Genomic DNA, 26,687 nt, shown 5'->3' with positions numbered 1-26,687 from the left:
TCCTGCTTCTGCATTGCTTTCTCCTGACAAACCTAAAATCTGATGTGGTCATGGGTAAGTATTTCTAATTCCCCTTGGATGCTGTAATGTTTGTGTAAAAGAAGCTGACAGCGTCCAAATGAAGAGAGAAAAGGCTTCCAAGAACACAGACAACACTTTTTCCTGCCTCCTCTCCCTCCCACCCCAATCTTCACAGCATACAAGTGTTTTCCCTGGGATTATTTTAGGCACCAGAGCTGTCTATTACATACTGGAATGTATGGAACCACAAAACATGCTGCTAATTAGAAGGAAGGCATTTGCTTATCCTTAGGACTTTGTTTATATAAAAGCCTGCACAGCAATGGATTTGTGAGCAACTGACATTCTATTCATGCGCTGTATGGGTTCAGATGGGAGACATAGAGGATTAAATTGGGAGGGGGGTTGAATAATGTCTTTGTATTAGAAGTAAAACTGACTGGCTGAGAGACTGTTTGAGACAACTATCAGCTGAAAAAGGAACAAAAGCAGTGGCCAGTTTTGGTTTCAGATTGTGATACAACATGGCATTAATAAAAGAAAAGCCGTGGATTACATACAAAGAGCTGCCCCTGCAGTAACAAGGAGCTTACTTTAAACAAAAACAACACTCTTTCAGGAACAATTATGCCTGTTAGAACATCAAAATTATAGTGTATCACTGCACCTTTCACACAGGTTTGGGGAGGGACTCCTGGCAGATGCCAGGTACATCAGTATTTGCCTGCTAGCAGAATGAGGTTATTTTAGCACAGAGTACAGAAATATCAGCCCAAGTTGCAGCGTTCACACTTCTCCCTGTCCTGCCCTCTCTCCCTGTCCGTGGCTCCACAATGACACTGCCTTCCTCCACCTCCTTCCCTCAGCGGCAAAAAGAAACAACTGACAGCCTTCCCAGAAATCTTTCAAGAGCCAAGGAGGAGGAGAAAGGAGACTCACACCAAAAATGCACTAGTAGGGGAAAGAGGAGGAACAGCTATGCCACAAAAACATCTCCAGGCAAGAGACAGAAGCCAGAGACTGGGGTCAGTAAAACTTGCCCAGACAAGGCAAGTTTCTGCACTAGCAGCAGCTGGGCTAGTTGATGCAGCCAATCTTTTTGCCTTTTAAATTTCTCTCTGCTCAGGGGCTCACTGAGCTGTGCTATCAGCCCACTTCCACAGCACACGTCAGAGAACAGAAATAGCGGCGCTCGCGCTGCATCTCCTCGGCCCCTCTGCAGCAATGTTATTTTTATTTAACCCTTTTCTCTGCCAGGTCACTCTCCTGAGCCTGGCCAAAGCAGGAACCAAGGGCTGTGGAATGCCAGGACACATCCCAGCACTGCTTCCATTGTTAACCTCTCTGTCCTGCCATGTACAAAGACCCTTTTAAACACACCACCATCTGAGCGTGCAATTATCCAAATGCTTTCAAGTGAACATTAAAACAAAACTATAAATTCCATGAATTTTTCAGTAGAAGCAGTCTTAGGAAAACTATTTTACAGAATTCAGCTTTTGAAAAGATTTCATGTTAACACAATTTCTTACAGATATCAATGTAAATATCTTTGGAGATGTGATGTGAGCCAGAAGTTGGGTTGTTGTGGATTTATTCTCCGCCTCCAGCTTCCACCCTCTCAATTCACTATTGACAAATCCATGTCAGCAATGCTAAAGTGGCCTTCTGATTCTGATTAACTACTTTGACTACAGTAATACTCAGGAAAAAGAGAATGAAACTGATAGATTTGGAGAGCTCAGTTAATATTATTTTAACCTCTACCCTCTCTGTCTTCCACAGCCTTCTTAAATAAACACAAAGTATGTCAAACTAAAATGTATAATTCTATTCGTTGGCCTAAAATTCCTGTGCCAGTGAAACTTTTTCAAAGACTTAAATATCAACTGTTCTCTCTCTGCTCTTGAAAAAACAAAAATAAATCTAATTTATTTACTTGATTATGAGAAGTAAAAGATTATGAAGATATTTCAGAAGTGAAACTGAAAGAACAAATGATCCGACAGAGAGCAACAGAATGAATATTAAGATTTTCTGTTGATCTCAAAACCAAAATCTGACCAGAAATGGCAAGATCAGAGACACAACATTGCTAACCCTTCTCTGTGTGGTAGATGATTTCAGACACCTAACAACAATCTCCCTCTGTGGTAATACTTAATTTGATTTTTAAATGCCAAAACAGATTTAAAACATGTGCTTTCTTTAGGAATGACAGAAATAAGCCAAGGGATCAACAGCACTGAAGAAGCTATTAACAAAGAGAGAGATAAATGTGATTTGTTACACAAACAGGTACCTGCAAAATTAATCACGGACTAACATGGGTTAAATCACACCATTAGTTCTACTTGCCTCCAAAATTTTCCTTTACAACTTTCTGACATAAGTAATTACCTGACCAGACTTATCTTTAAGCTCCTGCCAAAAAGGTCCATTTCTCTAATCTCCCAGGAGAAAGCCTGTGTCCCTCTAACAAGCTGAAATACAATTGTGCTGGGGCAGGGCCAGGGCAGGATTTAGTGCCTGCTCTCCTGACAGAACAGCCCGGTGCCCTTTGCTCATGGCCATGGATTGCAGCGCCTGCTGGGGACTGTCCTGCCTGCAGCCCAGGCAGGATTCAGGGGATACTCTGGATGCTTGCTGCCATAAGTCACTCCCTTGTTTTCAGCAGAGACCCCAGAGCTCTGGCAGGATCTGCCAAGCTTTCCTCAAAATCCCCACCACTGTTCAAAGGATAGCCCAGCACACAAGACAATGTTATTTTGGGGAACGAAGAATTAAAACACAAGATCATTTTCATATCAGTAATAAGCCCATAGGTCACACTCCTGGTTTTCAGCACTGGTTTCTCCATCTTGCTCTCAACTCTGTCTCAGCTCCCAAGAAATTAGTTCTGTGCACACCATGGTGCTGGACATGGCTCAATAGCTTCTGCTCCTTTTGTTCTGTGCCCAGGACCTGCACTTGGTGCCTCTTTGGCCACCTTCAGCTGGACTGAAGAGCCATGCCATGAGCTGGCTGCTGGGGGGCATTTGGACACCCTGGGAATGCTAGTTGAATTTGTAAACCACCTCACTATCATGGTTTGTTTTCTTGGTTTGTTTTTTTTTTTTTTTTTGTACAGTGGCTTTTACAGGACTGCATGGCCCTTCTCAGGGTACGGCTGAAGGTTCTTCCCATTCTCAAATAAATGTTTCATTACAGGTGACTTAAAGTCCATGTTTTGGTCAGTTTGTTTCACCAGTCCTGTTGGTAACACAGCACACTAAGCAGAACTAAACAAACTTTTGTTGCATCTCCACCATCAGACTTCTGGAGCCTTGGTCATTTTGGTTTGGCTATCAACAAAGCACAGTATCCACTATCAACAATAGCCAGTCTAATTACAGGATTTAAGGCTTTAATATAATATTGTTTTAAATACACACATTTAAGACCTAATTTTCCAAGGGACATGAAGTAGAAATAAATGGCAAATGGCAATTTGTGTATCATGAACAATGAGAGAGGGACAGACACAGCAGTGGAGGTCAGAGCACAAAGCATTGCTGATCCAGTAGCAACACCTGCCTGAGCCTCTGCACAGGTGAGTCTGCTGGTGCTCCTGCTTTGCTGAACTAGGGCTGTGTGTTACACTGCTATGATCCCTCTATTATGCAAGAAAATTATCTAGGATTTCCTGGAGAACAGTGGAAACTGTAAAAACCAGCTGCTCATAAAGAATCATACATCACTGCACTGAACTGTCTGCTCTTTCCTGGGGTTCTCTAAAGCAGCTTCCCCCCATCCAAACAGCCACAGCTCCACAATTCTGTTTTTGAGGAATGCAAAGTCTGAAGGATGATTTAAAAAGAAGCACTGCTTAAAATAACAAAGCCAAACAGAAATCTGACCTCAGACTGTGGAAGATGAGTAACTCTGTGTGTGTGTATGGAAGCCAGAGACATATTCCCTGTTCCACTGAGCATCCAGCCTCAGATAAATGTTGATAAAGATGCAGAACATCACATTCAGTGTGGCTTACGTCTGCCTGATAAAGGGAAGAAATAAAGTGAGATTCCTTGAATAGCTGGATTTTAAGGAGGGACTGCTAAAGGTTGATGATTGTCTGGCAAGAGAAAGCAAGGAAGTTTTTATAGCAACAGACACCAGAAAAAGAACAAAATATCAAGAAGAGAACAATAAAAGCAGATAAAAGGAAAAGCATGAATAGAATAAAAAAACAGGAAGGATAAATCATTAAAAACAGACAAAAGGATAAAAAGAAGGAATTCAGAAAAACTGAAGTCTAAAGTTAAAAAACTAAAAGTATCAGACAGTAGCAGTATGTGATGCATCTTCACCATATTTGTGGGCTGTATTTAGTACAACATTTAAAATGAACACTGAAAACTGTTAGCAATATATTTAGAAATTATTACTTAGAGTAAAAGTAGTTTATTTCTAGCCTTTTTCTATTTGCATGCACGGCACACAAGTAAACATGAACCAACTATTCCAGATAGGAGGGGACCCACTGCAAACATAACACACAATTTCATGGCACTGCTTTGAAAATTAACATTAATTCTCTCAAACTAAACAAAAAAAATCTCCCTGGGGCAGAAGAAACTGCATTTTTATTCTGCCCAAAATTTATTCTTTTGTCCTTCCAGAGAGGTTCAGTTTCTTTCCATGCAAGTTCTCATTTGTGGGAGTATTTCATTTAAGTGGGTATAACAAAATGATGCTTAAATCTAAGCCACAGACACATGACAGTTTTTCAAGTTATCTGTACTTACTTCCCATGGCACCTGAATTTTGCCAGTCCTTTGGACAGGATTCACAGAACTTCACAGGACCAAGAATCCTGTTTGTAAGCCTTGCCTGATCCTGAGAGAGTTGCAAAAATCCTCCTACGGATGAACTACCGTGTACTGCTGCATTGCCCTGGTTTCAGTGGCTACAGCTTCCTAACTCCTTGAAACACAACCAGAAATATCTAAGGCATCTTTAACACAAAGAAAAAGGAATGGTCCCTGCCATGAAAAATCTACTATCTCAAAGAAAATAGGAGCTGGCAGCAAAAATGGATAAAATCACATGGCAATTTCAGTCTCTAAAAAATCATATTTATCCGTTTACAAAATAAAAAGGTGCCTCATCTGTTTTATGTTGTTCACTGGTTTCATTGTGAACCCTTTGGTTAAAACATTTGTATTCAAATTTTTAAAAAGCAAGTGTTGTCACAGATTCTGAAAGAGGAGACTGCTGTGAAAGTAACTGCAGGACAAACATTGCATTTCGAGCAAGTTGGGGAGGCTGCCTGAGTATTTCCTGCTATAGGCTTACAACAGACAGTTTTGCCTTAAAAACAAGCCTTCCATTGTAGAAGGGAAGATTCCTGTATGCTCTGGCACGAGTACTGGATGGAGCCACAGCAGCAGAGTGCCCTGACATTTAACAATACCCAACAGGGAAAGGCACTGCTCCAGGGCTGGGTCAGGGACTGCACTGACACCCCAGGCCATGGCCACCAGCTGCTGCTGTGGAACAACACAAACAAGCTGCAAACCCAGGGAAAAGGAGGCCCCAAAAACAAGCATCAAGAACATTTGTTAATCAAAGGACTAATCAATTAGTAAGATCTTGATTTCTTTGAATTTCAAAAATTATTTCCAATCAGTAAAATATGTACCAGGCTTCTCCACAGATGATGCAAATGCTCACCCTGGCTCAGGGCAGCTGCTGCTCTGAGAAACAAACCAACATAAGCTGATCATTTGAATCCCCTTAAAACTCTTAGTATTGGACCAAATAAAGCACAGTAGAGCTTACTACACAGTTTTACAAGCCATGCCAAACATCTTTGTGCACTTAAAAACTATAATTTAATTAACTTTACCTGTGAGCTTGGGGAGGGAGAGGGTGCACGAGGGGGGAAGAAAAAAAAATAAAATACAAACTACTTTTCTCCTAAACTCTGAAAATAGTTCAGGGTCCAAATCCCTATACAAGAAGTAATAAAAATAGTTTGGTTTCTGGTAGCAATAACAAAAATGAGGGCAAGATTAATTCTTACACTTTTATGGCAAACAATCTAAAGCAGATGTTTGAGAATAAAAGCGAGATGTCAAAGTAGTTAAAAAGCGCTTTTCCAACTCAAACACAACAAGACAACTTACAGCTTTATGTGCTTATATAAAACTCTAAATCATCTCAATCAGCTCCCACCCTTCACCCTTCTCTAGTCTATGAAGCTTCACAATTACCAAAAATGTTATATTCAAGCCTAAACCACCAGAGATTGGTGTCTCCTGAACACAAGCACGTGCAAGTGAGCTTTGGTGATAAGAGATCAGTTCCTGAATCTGGAGCTAATGAAGAGAAATAGATTTCCCTGGCTTGGATATCCAGGATCTCTGGAATAAAGTCCCTGTCTTCAAGAGACAGAGCACACTTTAAAGGTATCTAAAAAAATTCAGAGTGTATTTACATTTCTGCTAGAAAACTGCAGTTTTGAGACAGAGATCAAACTTCACATTCTAAGGTCAAAATCAACATAAGCATTCCTTAGAATCAGACTTCAAATGGATATTTGAAGTTATCCACACTTTCTTGTTTGCATGTTCAAAGAATTACTGATCATAAAGCAAATTTTAAGATATTAAATCTTTCAAGTAGAGATTTGACAAAACACAGTGTGTGTGTGCAGGAGAATTGAGTCCCCCCACATGTAACAGGGCAAAGCCTGTGCACAGTAACCCTCAGCACCCCCTTTCCCAATGAAAGTGCCCTTTATTATTGTGAACACTGTGTTAACTTAAAACACCGCTCACTTAGATGTGCTTTCCAAAAGGCCTCAAGCAGGATGATACTGATTTAAATAAAGAAAATTAGGCAAGTTTTGGCACTCCAGCTTCCCACACAAGGAGGACTTGCCAAGCCTCTCCAGCCTAATCAGGGCTGCAATCACCCCGGTATATAAAGAGACTGACTCAGCGCACACAAACACTTCCAGACTCACCAGCAAGAGCTGATTTTTTGGCTGACCACAGCAAACTGCCTCCCAGTGTCCATCTACCTGGAAGCCATCCATGCAGCCACACTGGGCTCCTGTGCATCTGCATGGCTGCTCCACCTCATTAGTGAAACACAAACCGGGCTGCAGCCATGGCAGTAACTGATACCGTATCACTCCAGTCAATGGGAGCAAATCAGAAACTCTACACTGCATGTGAATAATAATAGGTTTTTGTGTTTCCTTTCCCAAGTGCTGACAGTTTGGAAGGTTATTTTCCCCACCACCACCATGGCTGGACTATAACCACATTAATTTCAGCGTGCCAAGGCAAGCTGTTCAAGAAGCTTTCACGGCACATTTGGCTTAATAATCCAGGGTGGGGTTTTTGGGGGTTTGTTTTCAATTGTCCAAGATTTGACAAGAAAAAGAAAATTAAGTTTAAGATGTATAACTCTCTGGAAAATTATATTTTCAGCAAAAGATGGCAAGCCTTAAAAAAAGTTTTAACAAACAAATTTAAATCACCCTTTAAATCACCAGCAGCCTAAATAACTTGGCCCTAGCTCTGGACATAAACTTTTATCAATGGTAGTTGACTGAGAAAACCATGTTTTCTCCTTCAGTTTCACATTAATCTCAGGGCACAGTTAAAACATGACACTTCATCAACTTTTCTCTCCCACATCTCCTGTTCACAGTGTTGCTGTGTTGGCTGAAACATTTATTGCCAGGACAGAGCACTGACCAAGAGACCTACAAGGAACAAAAGCCTGCCAGAGCCTACAGCAGCTCACCTTACAAAGTCACCTAAGCCCCAGCCCAGCTACTCCAGCAGCTGCACTGCTCTGTTCCAGGGTATTAGCACAAGCAGGGAGCTGCAAGGACTGCTACGAAGTCAAAGAAATTCAGACTTGGTTTCATCTTTTCTAGCTCAGATTTAGACCTATATTAAGAGGCAGCCCTCAAGTGCTACACAGAGCATTCTGTAATTCATACAATAGTTGAGTCACAACAAACCAGCAGCCTGGCCAGGATAAATGCTTCACTGGATGCACCTACATTTACTTCTGTAAAGGGCTACAGTTTGCTTTTAATTATTCATAATGTTCTACAATGTACTTGGATGTGTATACTGTGCATACACACAGCAGTTTGAATAAAATAAACACACCTCAGTAATTAGCTGATTGCAGTGCTCAAATAGTGCTGTTTTTAATGAGATGCTCTTTGTGTGCATGGAGGTTTCTGTTGTGTGTGTGTACACACAGATACACCCAAACACAAATAATCCAGGGCATGAGCTAAACAGTTTTAAACAAAGACTATCACAGAATGTTTGCACAACCCTGTAATGCCCCAATCACGTGCACCTTTGCACATGGGAATTATTTAGAGGTATGTCAAACTAACAAATTTCTTGGCCATCAGAAAATTTTATCATCCACTTACTTGGGGCTTAGACCCAGATTCAGCTCAGAGAACTACCCAGCTCCAAGCACACAAAGAGCCTCACAAAGCCAAAGGAGCAGCCACATTCCAGTTACTTTGCCTGGATTGTGGCCTGCAAGTCCAGTCCAACAAAGCCAAGCAAGCCTAAACCTGATGGGGTAAGCTGAGCCCATCCGCCGCGCTGCGATTACCTGTGGCAATAAACACCACGCTCTAGGAAGCACAGGCTTGCACAAACAGGCCCCCAGAGGAACCACCAGCACCCTCACAGCTCCAGCCTCCACTCCCTGGCCCAGCAGCTGGGCAGTGCAGCAGGTTGTACCCAGGTGGGTGACACCAAGGTGTGCCATTGCTGGCACACAGACCCACCAGGAAACACAAAGGGGCTCTGGGGACTGAACTGCAGTGGGGACAAAGTCACAGAGCTGAGAGTGAAGCCCAGAGGAATACCTGCTTGCTTGGTTCCAAAGCACATGCTGAAGGGTTTTCTGGGCCAAAGCCAGGGTGATCCATATCTTATGAGATCAAGCACCTCCGCCAGGTCTGTATCAAAAATTTATATGACTGTTTCAGTGATCCCATTAGCCCACAAGGGCAGACTTTAGCTCAATACTCAAGATACAGGCAGCCAGATGAATTTTACCAGGCTAATTCACATGCCTGAAGCATTTCCAAAGCAAAAACCAACTGGTGTGAGTTGTCTTACCAGTTTAAATGGATGCTTGACCATCACTTTCTAAATGAAGATCAGCATCAGAAGACTAATACAATATTATTAAGTTACAATTCTTATAATCTATCTGGCTCCCAAGTAGTATCTCAAGATCAGTTATTTATTATATCAATCACCTTAAGTTCATGATCTGGACCCCAATCCCATGGGCCAAACAAGTTGAGAAAAGAGTTCCACTAGGGACTGTATATAATGGGGTCCATTACTCACACCAAATAGATCAAACCTCTTTAGAAAGTTAACCTACACAGAAAGTTTCCAAATTTCTCTAATCATGCATTTAAAACTTTAAAAGGAAAAGAGTAAAGTATTATAAATCATGCACACACACATATTTAGAAATCTGTATAATTTTCAAAAGTGGAGTGCAATTCTAAGAACAGCTGACTGCAATAACAATTGAATTGTCCATAATCAGGTTGGTGTCCTTTTAGAATAATACTTATCTTAGCATTTAACACTTCTTAATTAAAAAATTGTAAAATGCACTACAGACAAACCATACTCCCTGTAAACTGATGTTCAGGGGCATCACTTTCTTCATGGGATGCACCTCATCTTGTCAAAACAACACAAGAAAACTTGCTTTCCTTCCAAATGCACACCAGATTTCCCTAATCTGTGCATTTACCAAACTGCATGAACAGAGAACTGGTGGTTTGATGCAATCAGCACAGTGCCATTTCAAGCACAGCACATCACAGCACCCTTAAGTCTTTTTGGAAATACCTCTGCTGCTCAGCAGCACCAGCTTTCCACCAGTTGCTGCTCCACATGCTATTGCCAATCAGCTGCATTTGCTGTAGTGCATTCCAAAGTTTACTAATTAATCTCTACACTAAACCCCACTGATGGCTGGTTGCCATTTGAAATGACCATCATCTTTTATTTAAAGACATAGTGACCGTATGGCCAAACTCAGACCTTATTTGTAAGAAAGAGGTGAGCCCCATTTCAGGTAGTTAAATCCAGAGTGGTTTTTTTTGTTTTTTTTAAACCTGGACAGAGGCAATTATTAATGGTTTGAGGATGTTTACATTAGACACAGTCATGTCAGTGTTAATTGTCAGGAAATGGGCACACTCTTGCTTTCTGAGCTCAGAGCCACGTTCAGCAGAGGGTAGGAGATGCAAACCACTGCAAAAGAGAGCGTTCATTTCTTGCAAAACAGCCTGCCTGCTTTGAAGCTGTGTGTTTTAAGGATTCCAGCTTATTGCTCCATTTCAGATGAGTTTTTCAGCAGTGATTTCAGGCAGCCCAACCTCTCACACCATTGTTCCAGGCTGCTCCCATTCAGCAGAGCGTTCTGGCTCCCTGACCTTCACAATGACCTCTACAAAAGCAGTTGTGCATTTCACTGTGGTGTAAATCCTCACAGACAAGTCGAACCTGTTCTTTTTGGCATCCAGCCCTTCAGATGAATACTCTGCAGAGATTTATTATGAAAGGGGAATGAAGGGGCATTATTGCACAACATTCATCCCTCACATACAGCTAAGTTCCATCTCTTACAACTTCTGAAGGCTTTTAAATAAACAGATCATATTAATTACAAAAATCCCTCTTGCTTCTCACCAATTTTCTGCAATTAAAATTTGCTGTTGTTTACAAAAAGGTAGATATGCCCAGGAAAATGCATGTGTGTGAAGGTGTTTTACATTATTATTAATAAGTAATATTCATACTTCCTGTTACTATACACAAGGGATTAGTGTTTCCTAGCACACCATTCACTTATAACACTGAAGTATTATTCCACATTGTAGCAACACACATTGCCCTAAAAGGGTCCATTAATTATTTTTTTAATACCATGAAGTTGCTGCAGGATATTAGACTGTCTCCATAAGAAATATACTGCTATGGTAAAATGATGAATGATGAAGTTTGCAGATTTTTAATTAGATTTCAGAGCAGTAAGAATTTATAAAGTTGTTCTCCATGGCCTTAGCTTAATACTTTGTGTGACCCTATGCAAATAATTAGAAAGAGATTCAAGATTCCATTAATCAGAACATATAAAAACATGAAAGAATAGTGAAAGGGGTAGATTTTATAAACTCAGTGAGTCTGCCAAAGTGGTCAGAGAGAGCAGTAACCCTAACACATCATCCACATTCCTTCAGGTTTTCCAATTGATCCTTCAGCAAAATACGTTCTGTTAGGGAAGGGAGAAACCATAACAAAAAACCACCCAACCTAAGTTGCATTGATATTTCAATCCAAAAAATCATGTTCCAACTAGCTGCAGTCGCTTGGTATTAACCACAACTGAAGCATTTTGACTGAAGTTCACATTCCCTGATCCAAATCTCCGAGTTCCCCTCAAAAGCTCCCTCCCCCCACTGTCAGCTGTCACGGACAATTGACAATGCACACGCACATCCCTCCCAGTGCACAAAGACAGAGCTGCTGTGTGTGTCTCTCTCCCTGTCACCCACAGGCCATGGCAGGTAGGGCTTCTCTCGCCCCTTCCTCAAAGTGCCAGCAGCCCATTCCTTCCCTTCCCAGCTTCCTTCTCTGCCAGAAAACCACAGCAGCAAAAACTTCCCTGTGCAAAAGATACATAAAAACACAGTCTCCTTCCACCTTTCCCAGGTCCAGACTGCACTTTCACAGCTCCAGAGCTGCAGGCAGGAGTTTCTCCAAACAGAACATGCAGCTGTGGTTTTCACTTTATTATGTATAAATTCACTTCCCCCCGTAGGTGCAACTCTGCCACCTCCACCACCGTCCACTCCATTTCTGAGGCTACAGGTGAGAAGGACTGAAAACAGCAGAAGGTGACCCAGCATGGTCAGAGTGCTGCCTTTAACAACAAAGACAAATTATCTGCAGTTGTAAAGGAGCTTTCTTCCTACAGTAGAAATTTCACATTTTGAAAAGTTGCAGTTGCTATGTACTTTGTCTCTTCATAAATAAACCAAATAAAAACTGAAGTGCAGCTACATTTATGATTTGGTCTTCATAACAAACAAAATAACCTTGATCCTTCCAGTAGTTTATTCAGGATTTTTAAAAAATCCAAAGATTTTTCAAGTAGATGATAGAGAGACAACGCCAAAGTTATACCTGGCACCTACAGCACAAGTTGGTTACAATTTAAAAGCAACAAGCAGCTAAATGGGTACAACACTCCTCATGAATATTTATATTACTTTAAAGTGACACATCTGTTTAATTTTATATTTCAAATACACTTAACTAACCAGACAAAAAACAGGTTAAAAATTAGCACAAAGCAAATGCTGCACACAACACTACCAGTGAAACTGAACTGACACAACATTAAGCTTTAATATAAATTGCACCTTAAGGATTGGGATGGGGGGCTTTTACCCCATATTCCAAAAGTGCCTGGTATGTGATCAATTCTCGGTCAAACCCTATCTAGGCTTCAGATTCTACCTAAACAGGAATTCAGTGTGGCATCATCCCACCGAGTGGCAGATTAAGGTGCATAAGTGAAACCAAATGGGTAAAGTCAATGAAAGGATGAAATTCTCACTGCAATCCCCTCTGTGCTCTCTCATGAGCTCTCAAACCAAGCCCTCTTCTTCTCCCCATAACAAAAGAAAATCCTAATCATGTTTTCTTGTAAACAACCAGAAAGAGGAATGTTAGGTATGCAGGCAAGGCCAAGACAGTGGCACCCCTTCAGAAAGGCAGAAAATTCTTCAAATATTTACTGATTGATCATTCCAACTTGGCTTGTCTGAACCCAAAGGGTTTTCACAGGGAACCATTACAAACGGGATGTGGGTGATTTTTTTGCTTTATGTACCACAGGTACCAAAGAGAGGCAGCCCCGGCCCTGGGGTGCCCAAGGATGGTGAGGATCAGGTGCCCCATGCACCCCTTTAGCTCTGACAGCACCCAGCAGCTCCTGGGTGCTGGAGCACTGCCTCTGGCTGCCTTGCAGAGGATCACATTTCTGTCATCTCTGTGCTTTGGAGAAGGCAGTGATGCTCTATTTATTTATGCCTCTCTTTCAAGAGATGAAACAGGAGAATGGCTCTCAGACCTAAATATATATATATATATATATATATATATATATATATATATATGCTGCTTTCCTCCTGTGCACAGCCCTCACTTTTAACTTGTTTCTCCCTCCAAACTACTTACCTTTTCAAAGTCCTCCAATTCCACATGCACCACGCTTAAATGTAGCATCTGTGTCCTGCAGGATCTACCTCACTCACCCAGAATAATACAAGAATCATTCTTCTCACACAAAACCACCATTTCATTTTCTACTAATCATGGCAAATGTTGCAAGTTCCAGTCTCCTGGCCCCCATCCAGCTAATTTAGATAGATGGTTCCACATGTGCTCTCTGTCCTTCCATTTCCTGCCCATACCACGGCACACATTTGTCTCAGTGAGTCAAAGCAGCTTTCTCCGTAGTCACAATATTCTTTAGTACTTTATATTTTAAAAAAGAAGCCTGCATAAAACACAGCCTATTACCATGCTATTACTGACTTTGCAAGAAGCAGAGGATTTTACTCCTATGCCACACATTCTGCTGAATTGTAATGGGTCACAAGCTACACCTGAGCCTTGCATTTCCCCCAAATACAGAATTACCTGTGTAGCAACTGTGTTCAGGCAAAGCAAAACAATAAACTAAACTAGTCAATTCTCTACTTCAATATTATCCATGTTTTTTGCCCTTACAGTAAAAAGCTTGACAAACCCAAAATATTATGACAAATGAGGATAAGCCAGACTTTGAACGAGCAAGGCGCTTCTTCATTAAGATAATTTGTTTCCTTACTAGCTAAAGCTGTTAATATTCCCTTCCAGAGACACCCTGACAGACAATCACTCCATATATATGTGGACATACACCTTTTGATGTCCAACATGCCTCAAACAATATTCCTTTCTCTCACCCTCTACACCTGAACAAACATTTTTAAGGAAAACTACTTTTGAAGTCTCCTTACAAAACATTATCTCTTTGATCCAAATATCTTTCTTCAAGTACGCTTGTACAATACAGATGCACTTGGATGGTAATGATCACTATTGAAAACTAGAGTCCCCAAGAGCTTTGAAATACATCTCAATTTTTAAATTAATTTTTGATTTATAAATGTGCCCTTTGAAAGCTCAAAATTTGACTTCTCTGAGACCCTGGAGAGAACTTTGCTTTTATTTATTTGCTGCGTGCACTTGTGCAGGAGCTAAGGTGCAGCAAAGGTGGTACATGCACAGAATGCTGCACAGCCCCAACAAATACACTGATGATATTTTCTTTGTAAGAAATCAATATATTAGTAATTAATTTATCAGTAAGGCTGGTGTACCTTGGACAAAACTGAAGATGCTACAGGAAACAAGTTCTGGCCATTTATCCCTGCCTGAACCCTGGTTAGCACATGTGTGGGTGTCACACTGGAAGCCACACAAGTGCACACACAGCAACCTGACCTCAGAGCAGGATTCTCACACAGGAACTGATGGTGATGGATAGGTACCACAATCCCCAGGCCCCCAAATCCTCCTGTCCCCTCTAATTCCCTAATTCTTGTGCAGAAACCACTCAGCCCTTGTCTAGAAACTCCCATACCACTCACAGCCACATTTCTGCCAGCTCTGTCCCAAATCTCTCCCCTCAGTGACGGTGCCATGGCTCCCATGTTCTCCCCAGTTTGTCTCCTCTGCTGCCCTGTGCTCCCCATCCCCAGCAACCCTCATTCTGTGCTCCAGGAGGGCACCACTGCTGCTGCCACCACTGGTTACTGATTTCCCTGCCATATTACTTCCAGAAACTGCCTCCCACTATGGCCATGCCTCATCCTCCTCTTGGCTCTCCTTGTGTGACCAAGTCCGGCAAGGATTTCTGAGCTTACCCAAAATTTGTCTGAAAGTAGCCATGAGAAGAGGGAAGGAACAAAACACAGGCATATGGGAAATCTTTTAACTGTGCTGTGAGATCAACACACTCCACATGGACAAATGGATTCTGGTTCATAGAGAAATGCAATAACCAGGAGTGGAACCAGGCTGGAAGGTAAGGCTGCACACATGTGCCTTACCAGGCAAGTCTGTCAGAGCAGGACAAACAGACATGGCCCAGCTGAGTGCTGACTCAGAGGAAACTGCAAAGCCACCAGCCCTGCTCTCCACTCCAGGTCTCTGCAAAGCCACCAGCCCTGCTCTCCACTCCAGGTCTCTGCAAAGCCACCAGCCCTGCTCTCCACTCCAGGTCTCTGCAAAGCCACCATCCCTGCTCTCACTCAGGTCTCCAGGGCTCCTCCAGGTACACAACAGAGATGAAGGAATGACACAGAACTGCTTTGATCAGCAGCAACAGAAGAAAGGATTAGAAGCAAACATTTGATGTTCTCACAGATGCAGACAAGTGCTAAGAAAAAATGGATCATGGCAGGAAGGTCACACATACTTCTGTGCACATATACAAATGTACTACAGCTTCCCTAAGTGGCTTCAAATACTTCATTGATCTTACTGTAGTTCTTTAAATGTTCTTGCTGCTCTCTTTAAAAGAATTTCCCTCTTTAAAAGTGCTCAGCTGAATGTCATTTCACATCCAGTGTGTAAGAGTAGAGACAGTCTACCAACCATCTGTAGAAGAAATCAATGATTTTATTGTTAAATGACAATTAAGGTGGCTGAACTATTTTTTAAGACCTAAATTCTAAAACATTTAGTTCTCTAAAGCCCTCTTTACATAGTCATCCTCAAGGACTTAAGAAGCTCCTACAAAGAGGTAGAGAACTTTTGCCACTACCTAGGTAGAAAATGAGCTTGTATCAGGTCAAGGACACACAGTTACTGAATTTCCCCTAAAATGTAAAAGCAAGGGCAGTAAGTGTTCCCAGAGGCCAGGATTGCAGAGCCCCCATCTCAGGAGGTCTCCCAGAACAGGTTGGGACAGGTCCTGCCATGAAGTGCCCCTGGCGCTGCCTCATGGCAAGGGGAAGGACCCATGACCCTCCAGACCAGCACTGTGATGATACAATTTCACAAGTACCTGCTGCAATTCTGCCACCACAGCTTCTCTTTTTATTATTTTTTCTTGCCTGATTTAAAATTCCATCCTCACAAGGGGACTTTGTCCACTCCCATTTTTTATCATCTCTATAAGACATAATGCTTATACTTGCAATTTTGGACGAGTTATTTCTTTCAGTTTCACTCCAGCACTACTTTCTCATGGGTTTACTTTTAAACAGTGCATCAAACAGCACTGTTTAACAACTTTTTGCATTAAAAGTGTGGTTCAATAACTTGGCAATATTCCTTAAGCAAAAACTCCAATATTTAATGTTTATGATGTTTGCAACTCTTGGCCAAAGCATAGCATCAAAAGAGCATGCACTGAATTGTATCTTGTTAAAAAGAACAGCAGCACTGAAAAAAGTTATATTGGAACAATCTATAAATGTGTTTACATTATATGAATGATTTGCTGTTCCTTCACAAGGCATGTAGGAAGTCAGCACTTCTCAAATGTGTAAAGTATTTCCATGTGCTTAAAGCACGATCTTTCCAAAACAAACAATGATTGAGAAATTTTTTATTATTCTTTATTTCCCTGCCAGCTGTTTTTTTGGACTCTCCTCTCAGCCACCTTCTTTCTTTCAGTCAGATCCCTCCTTATTGCTCACAGTAACACCTACTCAAGCAAAGGTACATTCAGAGCTGTAAGAGCCAGAAACAGGAGGATCTCAGGCTGATTTAAATGGCATTTTCCTTAGATTGCTCTACAACGTGTCTTTGTGCTATCTTAGCTGGTGGCAGGTCTGGCTGCTGCTTGGGATGGAATTCGGGCACCCCACATGAGAGCCTGCAGCCCATTCCTGCTGCTCTGTCCCAGTGCCTGCTCCCAAACAGGCAAGGAAGCAAATGACAACCTGGCTGAACTCTTGCAGCAGCCTCCCTTCTCCCTGTGAGCCTTTCCTTGGGACCAGAACATGCTGCATGTCACAGAGATGCTCTCTGAAAAATGACAGGGAAGAGTCAGGTGTACAAGTAAACTCTTGGGCAGCTCCAAAAATCAAACAGGACACTAAAAATTACAAGCAAAACAAAATGAAAAATCAACCCAAACAAAAAAAAACACAACAAAGGAACAACCCAAAAAAAACCCAAAAAAAACCAAAAAAAACCCAAAAAACTCCTAATTCCTTCATTCCAAAAAGTGACAGCTAAAGCACAGATCTGCTCCACTGCTGGCCACAGACACTTTAGCTAACAAGCACATTGGTCATGCCATTCACTCCTGTTCAATTAACACTGCTGGCATTATTTAATTTACTAAATTCCAGTCATTACAGCTGTGCAAACTTATGGGTCTAATTTGTATTTATACTAATATGTGTACATAAACATGTGCTGCTTTAGCCATGTAAAGGAGCCTTAAAGCAAATGAACAAATATTATTTTAACAGAGCAGTATCAGAGAGCCCAAGCATAAAAAAGAATCAAGTCAAGCAGTTCTGATTATGTCTGTCCACCAAACAGCTTAATTTCAACTAGAGCATATTTCCTAAGGCATTCCAAACTAAAATCCTGCAGAGAGCTATGGGGAGACACAGCACTGCATTTTCAAAAGACAGTCTCCTTTTCCAAGGCCATTGCTGTGTAAATGAAGGGAGGAGAAATAACAAATACTGTCATTTACTTTGCCTTTTTTCCTCCAGAAACATTTTCTTACCAACATAAAGAACAAAATTCATTAAGTCAACATCATGTGCTGAATGTTTATGCACTTTGATATAACAGTAATTACTTAGTAAGGCCAGAACCCAATTAATGTTTCAGACTTCAGTCCATGGGCTGGAGTGCACAGGAAGCATTCTGATGATAGATCACTTAAATAAAGTTTATTTGGCATACACTTCAAAACCAGAGTTCAGAAACTCAAAGCACAGTTCAGCATGTATGTGCTTGACTCTTAACAAAACATCTCTATTTAAACAGAGGGTTAGAGATTTAGTATGACAAATGTATTTACTACTACTAATCATTTTCCATCAAGCTACTCGGAAGTTGCAGTCATATTGTGTTTATAAACTTAGGAGATTTAAGGGAGCAGTAGGTGGGTCACAGGACTGTGGATTACTTTTTAAATCCAGCATGTTAATCCTAACTTGAGTTTGAGCTTCCAGCATATTTGGTGTCCCTCAGTTTATATATTTGAATTATATAGCTACATATTGTGAGAAATGGTAGAGATCCAGCAGCCATGATTTCTTTTTCCTCTCTTCAGAAATAGTGATATAAATATTCAGAAATTCCTCCTTAGCAAATTAATGCTCATTGTTACAAACAAGACACTGTTACTGCTGACAAAAATTCAATGCTAAAGCAATACGCCATGTACACTGATAGGAATCAGGAAATGGTGCTCAGCAGCTGCACAACCCCACCTGTCCCAGGCTGCCTGCATCCCTGGGAGTCTCTGCTCCAGGGAATGCTGCTTGGCAGGAATGCTGCTTCCCTGAAAACCTCCACCAGAGACCCTCTGCAAAGTGCTGTGACTGCCCTGACTGGGGCATTTGGAAATGGGAAAGGGATTCTGCTTCCTGATACTGAGCCTAGAGTGTCTGAGCTGGGACACAGCCACTACACACAGGCACAGAATGCTCAGTGCCACTGGAAATTTAACCTTTACATGCATGCTGTCTAAATAAATACACCTATTCTAAAAGGATCTATATGCCTAAACACACTAGGTACTCTTGAAAATAAGTGCTGTAATTTTGCTGTGATTCTAAACTACCAAGAGCTGCAAAGAGGGAAATATTCCACCCAGCTGTAAAAGAGAAATGTGCGTGGTATGAGCCAAAGATTAAAAACAAAAAACCAATTAAACTCAAACTGGCACTCATCTCAAAGAAATCAATTCCATCTGAACAGTTCCAGTCTGAAGATACACCAGCTGAACTAACAGTGAAGGAAGCCTTGACTGCTTTATTTTTTAACTTCAGGCAAAAACTAAAAGCACCCAAAAAACCCCAAACACACTAAAACACACTGCACCAAAACCAACAAACCAACCGAGCAAACCAGAGCAGTAAGAATTGGCAAAGCAAGGCCCCCTCAGGAGCTGCAGAATAGCTGTAGCCTAAACCACAGTGTGACATGCACCTCACTTACCTCAGGGTACCTGGCCTATGTCTGAGCAACTTTGAAGGAGCACAATTGATTAAAAAGAGTATTTTGACAGACTTTTTTGAGTTTGGAACAGGATTTTGGATAATTGCTCCACAAACTATAAAAGAAACAGACTGAAAAACAGGAGCAGTTGTTTGCACAGGAAGCAATATTGCAGGAAAAGGCAATAATAAAGAACAGTTAATTTGACCTGAGCTGATGAGGTCAATGTTTTAAAAGAAACAGCTCCACATAATGTAAAATAAGAACGTTATTTCCCATCAGAATAATACTGCAAGTGTAAGACTGCACAAAATCTCTTCCCTAACACTTGTTATGTGCAGCTTAGTGGTAACACACATTCCTGAGGTGTCCTAGACATCCTGTGTCTGACACAAATCCACTCCTCTGAAATATTGGTTCTACAACTGCTCCCTCCTGCAACCTCTGGCTGCTCCGGGCTGCTCTCCCCAGCATCCAGCTACCAATAACCTGAAACTGCAAGAACTGGAGCAAATCTGGGCAATATTCAGAGCCACAAAGTTATATTTAACACTGCTGCTGTGATTTGGACAGGGAAGCAGTAGCTGGAGCAGATATTTCACTCCTAATTCGCTGCCATTCAGGGGTGCTGTTGACAGGAGATGGAGCCCAGCTTGGCGGAAGAGCCAGGGCTGAGGAATTCAGCAGGGCTGGATCCTATTCCTCCTTCCTGCACTGCTCTGCTGGCTAATCCTGGGTGAGAACATCCCCTCTGGCCATCTGCTTCCCCTCCCCTCCCTCCCTGACACATCTATTGCAACTGCAAATTCACTGCGCTGGGGACCATCCTGGTCATGGTAAAGCACAGAGCACTCTGCACTAATAGTTCTATTAATAAATATTCCCACTGCTATTAGGTAATAAAATAAAAATGATGGTAAGAATTGGAAGGTCAATGATGCATTACATTAATTCTGAATTATTTGGGTATAAAATGCAAACTTTCCCAAGCAGGAGCAAACCAGGGGACACTTATGTTGTTTTCCAGCATTTTTGGGCAATCCAATTAGAGGTAATTGAGTTTTTAACTGCATGGGATTACTCCAAGAATACCAGCACTAGAGACTAAGTGTCTTGGGAAGCTGGGGGAAGTCCAGGACAGTCCTTCCAGTTCTGTAATGTTTCTTTTCTTGAAAATGAAAAAAAAAAAAAACATTAGAGAACTGGAAGGAAAAGAAAAGGGACAGACACAGCCTGAAATGTGCTGGAAATGGCATGAGCTGAGCCAGACTAAGGCACTCAGATTTTCTACAAACATAGAAACAGCTGGGCCATGAACTCAAAGGTTCTGTGCTCCCAGTTCAACAAATTCAGGAGGACTTAAATACATCCACACTTCTATGCATTTTTAACCACAATGCTGAGGTAAATCACAGACCTAGAAAAGCCTTCTACAGTACTGTCAACACTAGACATAAGAAGGAAACTAAATTAATGTAAAACAACTCCTTCCTGTTGCATTTGCAAACTGCCATTTGTCTGCAATACATGAGAGCATCTCTTTTACACCTTAAAATGAGCTCCACATTAAAGCTACCTGACAACCAGAAATGGTCATTACATTCACCAACAAACAGAAGAATGGTTCTCTTGCCAGACCTTGTTTTGTACCTCCTGACAAGCCCTAGACATGCTGGAAACATTCATTTCAGACAACTGTGCTCTTTTTGACAGCTGCTTAAGTCTGAAGTATCACAATTGACAGGAAATCTCATTTTTAGCACTATTGCAGCAATTAAGATTGCTACACTTCCTTTTGTAGCTATACCCTGATTGGAGATTGGCTTTAATAAGATTATTTTAAAATATTCAGATGTGCTGAAAGTATATTTCTTAATATGATGAACATGATAAGGAAAAAAGCCTGGCAGCACTGCCTCCCCCTACCCAAAGGGGTAAATCAAACAGATTGATTTGGAATGTGAGCTTTGTGCACAGAGGATAGAACTTACTGGAAAAGTTAAAGAGCAGACTACAGAGGAAAAGCTACTTCCACTTGAAAGGAAGAAAAAAAAGGAATTTCATAAAAGGAAAAGTGAAGGAGACCCTGTCTCCATGAGCTATTTGTCTGTCTCGTGCCATAGGGGATGCTCTTGCTTAGCTTACAAGACATCCCCTCCTCCCCCTGCAAGCAGAGGAACTCCCAGCACTAAAATGACAACTTAAATGAGCCAACTTCCTTGAGCACTGCCCAGGAGACGAGAATGGACATGCCCCTAACTCAGACACCAAGAAACATGTCTGATTAGCAGTCAGGCAGAAGAACATCTCTGACCAAGGAAAAACACTCCTGCTCAAGCTGAAAAAAACCCCAGTGGATTGCCACAAGTGGCATATTTCCACAGCCTTTGTGTAAACACCAGCTCTGGATCAGCCAGCAGCTCAGCTAGCTCTATCTGGCTTCCCTTCTTTTGAAACAAAATTAGAGGAAAACACCCATCAGAAAAGGTCAGTGGCCAAACTATTAGGAAAAAATAAAAGCCCAGGGGAAGGGCATACATAGTGATTCATTAAATGTGCAGTGCTAAGCCTCTGACAGTGGGCACAATCCAGACTTTTCACACAAATGTCCTGAATTCGCAGAACTCTTGTGCCAGAGCATTAATTAGAATTACATTTCATAAGAAATTCTCGGTGCTCCCCCTCCAGCTGCCCCACCAACAGGAGTGGTGTGAACCCCATGGTTCAGAGGGGAACAAAGCCAAAGCAGCCACAAAGAGCACAAGAAAATCTCCACCCACTTCACGTGGGCACCTACGCAAAAGGAACTGAGCATCTCGGGTTCTCAGAGAAACACTCAGCCTGGCAAACAAGCGTGTCCCAAGGTGGGAACTCACCTGGCACTGACACAGAACCCACCCCCATGGATCATGTGCAATGAGCAGAACTGCTTTTCACAAAGCCAACCCTGCTCCAAGGCCAGCAAACTTGCATTTGATAACTACAGTAACTCTCCAAGACGCGCCCCAATCCTAATCTGAAAACATCAAGAATTTGAGATTTTGTTGCAATCCAGAGCCAATTTTAACAGTGAGGCCAATTAATCAGCAGAACATTGTGTGAACTTCAGGTCTTATTCCTTCCTTCAGTTCCTATTTAGATGGTATTTGTTGAACTACATTTAATGCTGCACTGCTCAGAGCTGGCATGTTCTGTGCTAAGAAGGTATTTGGTATAAATTGAGTCATCCCTGAACCACCTCCTCAACCAGAGGCAGAATGCAGCACACAGAGCAGATTTTCTACCTTTGAATGGACTTTTGTGGCTCCTCTTCACGTTCTTTCTGATTTTTGCACTCAAAATGCAGCCAGCAGAACTCTGCAGTCCAACACTCTTCCCAGTATTGCATTCAGGAGAAGTCCTTTCCTGTTTATTGCTGGAATATTCACATACCCAAGGCCCCCCACACACACTGTGGCTGAGGGTCAAACTGGTTTACTTGCTTAGCTAAACTTCCAAATCCTCTTCCCAGAGCCTGACCAGCCTGGGGATTTATTTACTCTTCTATTTTTCATTTTGCATTTAGCCTTATTAAAACACATTTCATTCAAATGAGGCCAGTTTGTCAAAGCAACCCTGTAAATGCCAATTTGCACATATCCATAGAAATTCAACATCTGCTTCCAAGCACTGAGCTGCCTCCTAGCAGAACACCAACAGAAACATTCCCAGGCTGTGGAACCAACTTCTTCAAAAATTATAAAGTTATGCACTTCATTCATTTATTGTACAGAGTACCAATATTGTTATTATTGTGTAACAGAATTTCTATTTTTTAAAAGTCATGTAATAAATAAATCAAGCACCTGTAAAGAAAATAAGGAAACATTCATCTTTCTAAGCAAAACCTGTAATTTTGTTGATTTTGATGCCATCCATTTCCCATAAATAGTAGTCACCAACTTCAAATGTTTCTATCCTTAACCTTACTATTAAAAAACATTAATAGATATAAGTACAATTAAATTGTTCTTTATCAATTAAGGACTAAAATCAATCAGGGTGAGGAAATTTTTGTTTCCTGAGATTGAACAAATTAAGTTACTTAGCTATTTACATTTTCTGAACAGTAATGAATTAGCAATTAGTTATCTGGCATACCCCCTATTATTCCAAACATTAGGATTTAAATGTCCTGCTGCTGCAAATCTCTTCATCCAAGTCTTTCATCATTCCTGGATGAAATTTACTTAGGGCTGCAGATCTCAAATGTCCACTACCACATACTGCATTCAATATTAATTTACCACATACTGCATTTAATATTAATTTTTAAACAAATTAGAAAATACTTCCACTGAACTCATCACATGCATAAGCTGATCTTCTTCCTTTGCCCACAGAAAAGACACAGCTTAGGAAATTCTGGCAATATTTTTTAACAGCAAGAAAAAGTACAGCCATGCAGACAGAGTATTTTTTAAACAGAACAAGAGGCATTTTCTGTCCACTGGCTTTTCTACACAGACAGGTAATCTCTCACAAAGCACATCAATCTCCCCTAGACTGTTAAGATTTTAAAAGAAATAGGAAGAAGATCAATTTACACCACAGGAAAACAAGAAAACAATCCACACAGCCTTGCAAAAACTGACACTGCTTTGGAAGAAAAAGCTGCAAATGCTTCCACACTGTGAACACTTGAACAGATAATGAACACAGCACAAATATTCATGGCAAAAATAAATTGATTACTGATAGGAAACTAGCTTGATGCACAAATTTTTGCTTTGCTGACTTCTTGGTTTGTTGAGGAGAGTAGAGAGTGTTGGCTATTTTCAACACATGCAATTTACCATTATCAATTCTAAAATACAAAGTAAAAAAAGTGGATTTTAAAAAGTCTAAAAAGAGATTTAAAACATTACAAAGCAGAAAACCAGCAAGGTGCAGAAAAGATCAGTCACTGGTGCTCCCACCTCCAGTTTTACATTTATGCACACAGGCTGGTGTGTGCTTGTGCCATGTCATGACACAGAACAGGAATGCTCAGAGATCTTCAGCTACCACCCTAAGGTGACACATTTGCAAAAATACTTGTTTCCAAGAGCTAAATAACAATGAAAATAGAGTCCTTAACCTTGGCATCATTTTCTAGTCTGTCAGTCTCATACAGATTACTGCAGTGCTCAAAATAAATCTGAAGAAAGTGCAGATGATTCTTGAACTTCAAAAATTTCAACTTCCAGAATTGGTACACAAACCAGAAAAATAATTCAAGGACACCAGAACTTCACAGGGAGAGAGCTATAATTTATGGTTTGTTTTTTGACAACTACACAATGAAAATGCTCCATATATATTTGTGATAACCCTGCTGGGTGGGTCATCACAATATCCCAACTAACACAATGATGAAATTCTTCAATTCATTCCTAATTACTTATTTAATTGGAAGCAAACAGTCTATTTCATGTAACATGCAACTCAGGTTTAAGCAACCTCTGAATTTCATATGAGGAACTCCTTGATCTTCTGAAAGGCATTAAGAAAAACCAAACAAGCAAATCTTACCATTTTGATGCCAGTGGAAAACGTGACTGGTTTGACAGGTTTGGGTTTTTCCAGCTGCATTTCTAGCTGAGTAGATCTGTCCTTATGCTGAGCTAAGAGCAGAGAGGCAGGAAGATCAGAGCTCTCCTGTAAATATATGAGGAATAAATTTGAGTCCTAGACCAAAACAAATATTAATTAACACTGCACATTCTTCCAAACTGCAAGCTGTGACTGCAAGGCCATCACTAGGAGAACAACAGAATGCCAAGTATCCTCTCCCTCAGAAAGAGTTTACAGAAAAGGATCATTTTCAGTAATAAGAAAAAGCTGCAGCAATCCCATAAATCAGAATAACCTGCAAGCAACCATTTTTATACAATCCACATTAAAGACAATATAACAGGCTCCTTATTCCAACTGGCCAAGGCAACAATATTTATTAAAATTAAAAAAAAAAAATTAGAACTTAATCAGAGAAGGAATAATACTGAGTAGTATAACTTGGATCAGATGTTTATCTAAGACACATTCTTTCTCCCAATGAACTCAGACCAGTTTGAAATTGTTTCCCATTAGCTTTCACCTGAGGCCGTTTGGAAATGATCCTTGCTCTGCTCTGCACAATGGCACTATTGTGAGTGCAACCAACAGCATATTTATTTTCTCCTTCAGCAACTTATTTTTAGGGAGGCCAGCCAATTTTTAAATATATGTACATATATACACATAAAAAGTAGTAAAATGAATAGTTAAGCAAATGAATTACTTAAACTGTCAGGACAGAATGATTATTAGCATACATATGTGGAAGTGTATTTTTGAGAGAGTCAGGAAATTATTGGCTAAGTAATTTTCTAAGAGACTAATGTGACTATCTACATGCACACAGAAATCCTTGAGAATTCCTGGCTAGAACTGCCATGAAGCTGAGAGCAGGAAAGAAGTTCAGACAAATTCTTCCTGGACTGCTCTAGCACAGGATTTTATTCCTAAAGCTCTCACAGATCACATTTACTTCTGTTTCAAAGAGCCAAGCAAATATTGAACTATGAAGTCATTTGTTACTCACAAAACCAAGCAGATTTTATTAACAGGACTGTGATTTTTTCATTATTCAGTTCAAGGTAAGAAGTTTTTAATGCCACAAAACGCCTTGCTGTTTTCATGGTACCTAGAAAAATCCTCTAAGTGACCATGAAGAACAGTCACATTGTACACTGACTTTTCACATCACTCTCCAGTCTTTTTCCCTCTCTATTTTATTACACTCCCTTTGCCTTACCACTAGAATGCAAGATAAAAGCAGAAAAATCTCACAAGACAAGATCTGCTCCAGAATCACAAATACAACATCTAAGGCACGGCTTCCTGCTCGCATTTCTGTAGGGAGGGAGGATGCTAAAAACCTAAATTGCAGAGACATCTGATTTCTGTACAACTGGGAGACAATTTGGACCACAAATGCAAAGTTTAGAGTCTGCTTCTTTCAAGTGTTGTACATCTCTAACCTTCATGCAGCAGCATGTGCTGTCAGCAGAGGTTAAGGATGTTGAATTTTTTCAGTGACCAGATTTAACATGCTGGGGGAAAAGGGAAGAGTGGAAAGCATTCCCTTGTTCATTCTGTCCTTCATATTCCTTAAACACTCACTGCATTTCTAATAAAATGATTCAAGGAAGCCAATTTTTAACCAACTTCTCAGGAGTTCACACAATGAGCAGTAACCAGATTACACAACTGTGGGAAAGCCACAGTGTGCCAGTAAGGCACCACATCCTGATTGTTTGTCCTTCTGAA

The 26,687-nt window shown here is 40.9% G+C and overlaps 1 protein-coding gene across 3 annotated transcripts in view; it reads right to left on the bottom strand.

Annotated features, from left to right (window-relative positions):
• Window positions 1–26,687, bottom strand: part of MNAT1 (MNAT1 component of CDK activating kinase) — a 120,454-nt gene that overhangs the window by 40,684 nt on the left and 53,083 nt on the right. For all 3 annotated transcript variants that reach the window (XM_064713568.1, XM_064713570.1, XM_064713569.1), the window contains exon 6: window positions 24,909–25,034. In XM_064713568.1, the coding sequence (XP_064569638.1) occupies window positions 24,909–25,034 (126 nt within the window). The remainder of the gene's footprint in view (window positions 1–24,908; window positions 25,035–26,687) is intronic.

Source organism: Zonotrichia leucophrys, chromosome 5 (genome assembly GCF_028769735.1).
Source record: "Zonotrichia leucophrys gambelii isolate GWCS_2022_RI chromosome 5, RI_Zleu_2.0, whole genome shotgun sequence".
Taxonomy (NCBI): Eukaryota; Metazoa; Chordata; class Aves; order Passeriformes; family Passerellidae; genus Zonotrichia; species Zonotrichia leucophrys.
Note: the sequence above shows the minus strand (reverse complement) of the source record. Positions and strands in the feature narration are given on the sequence as shown.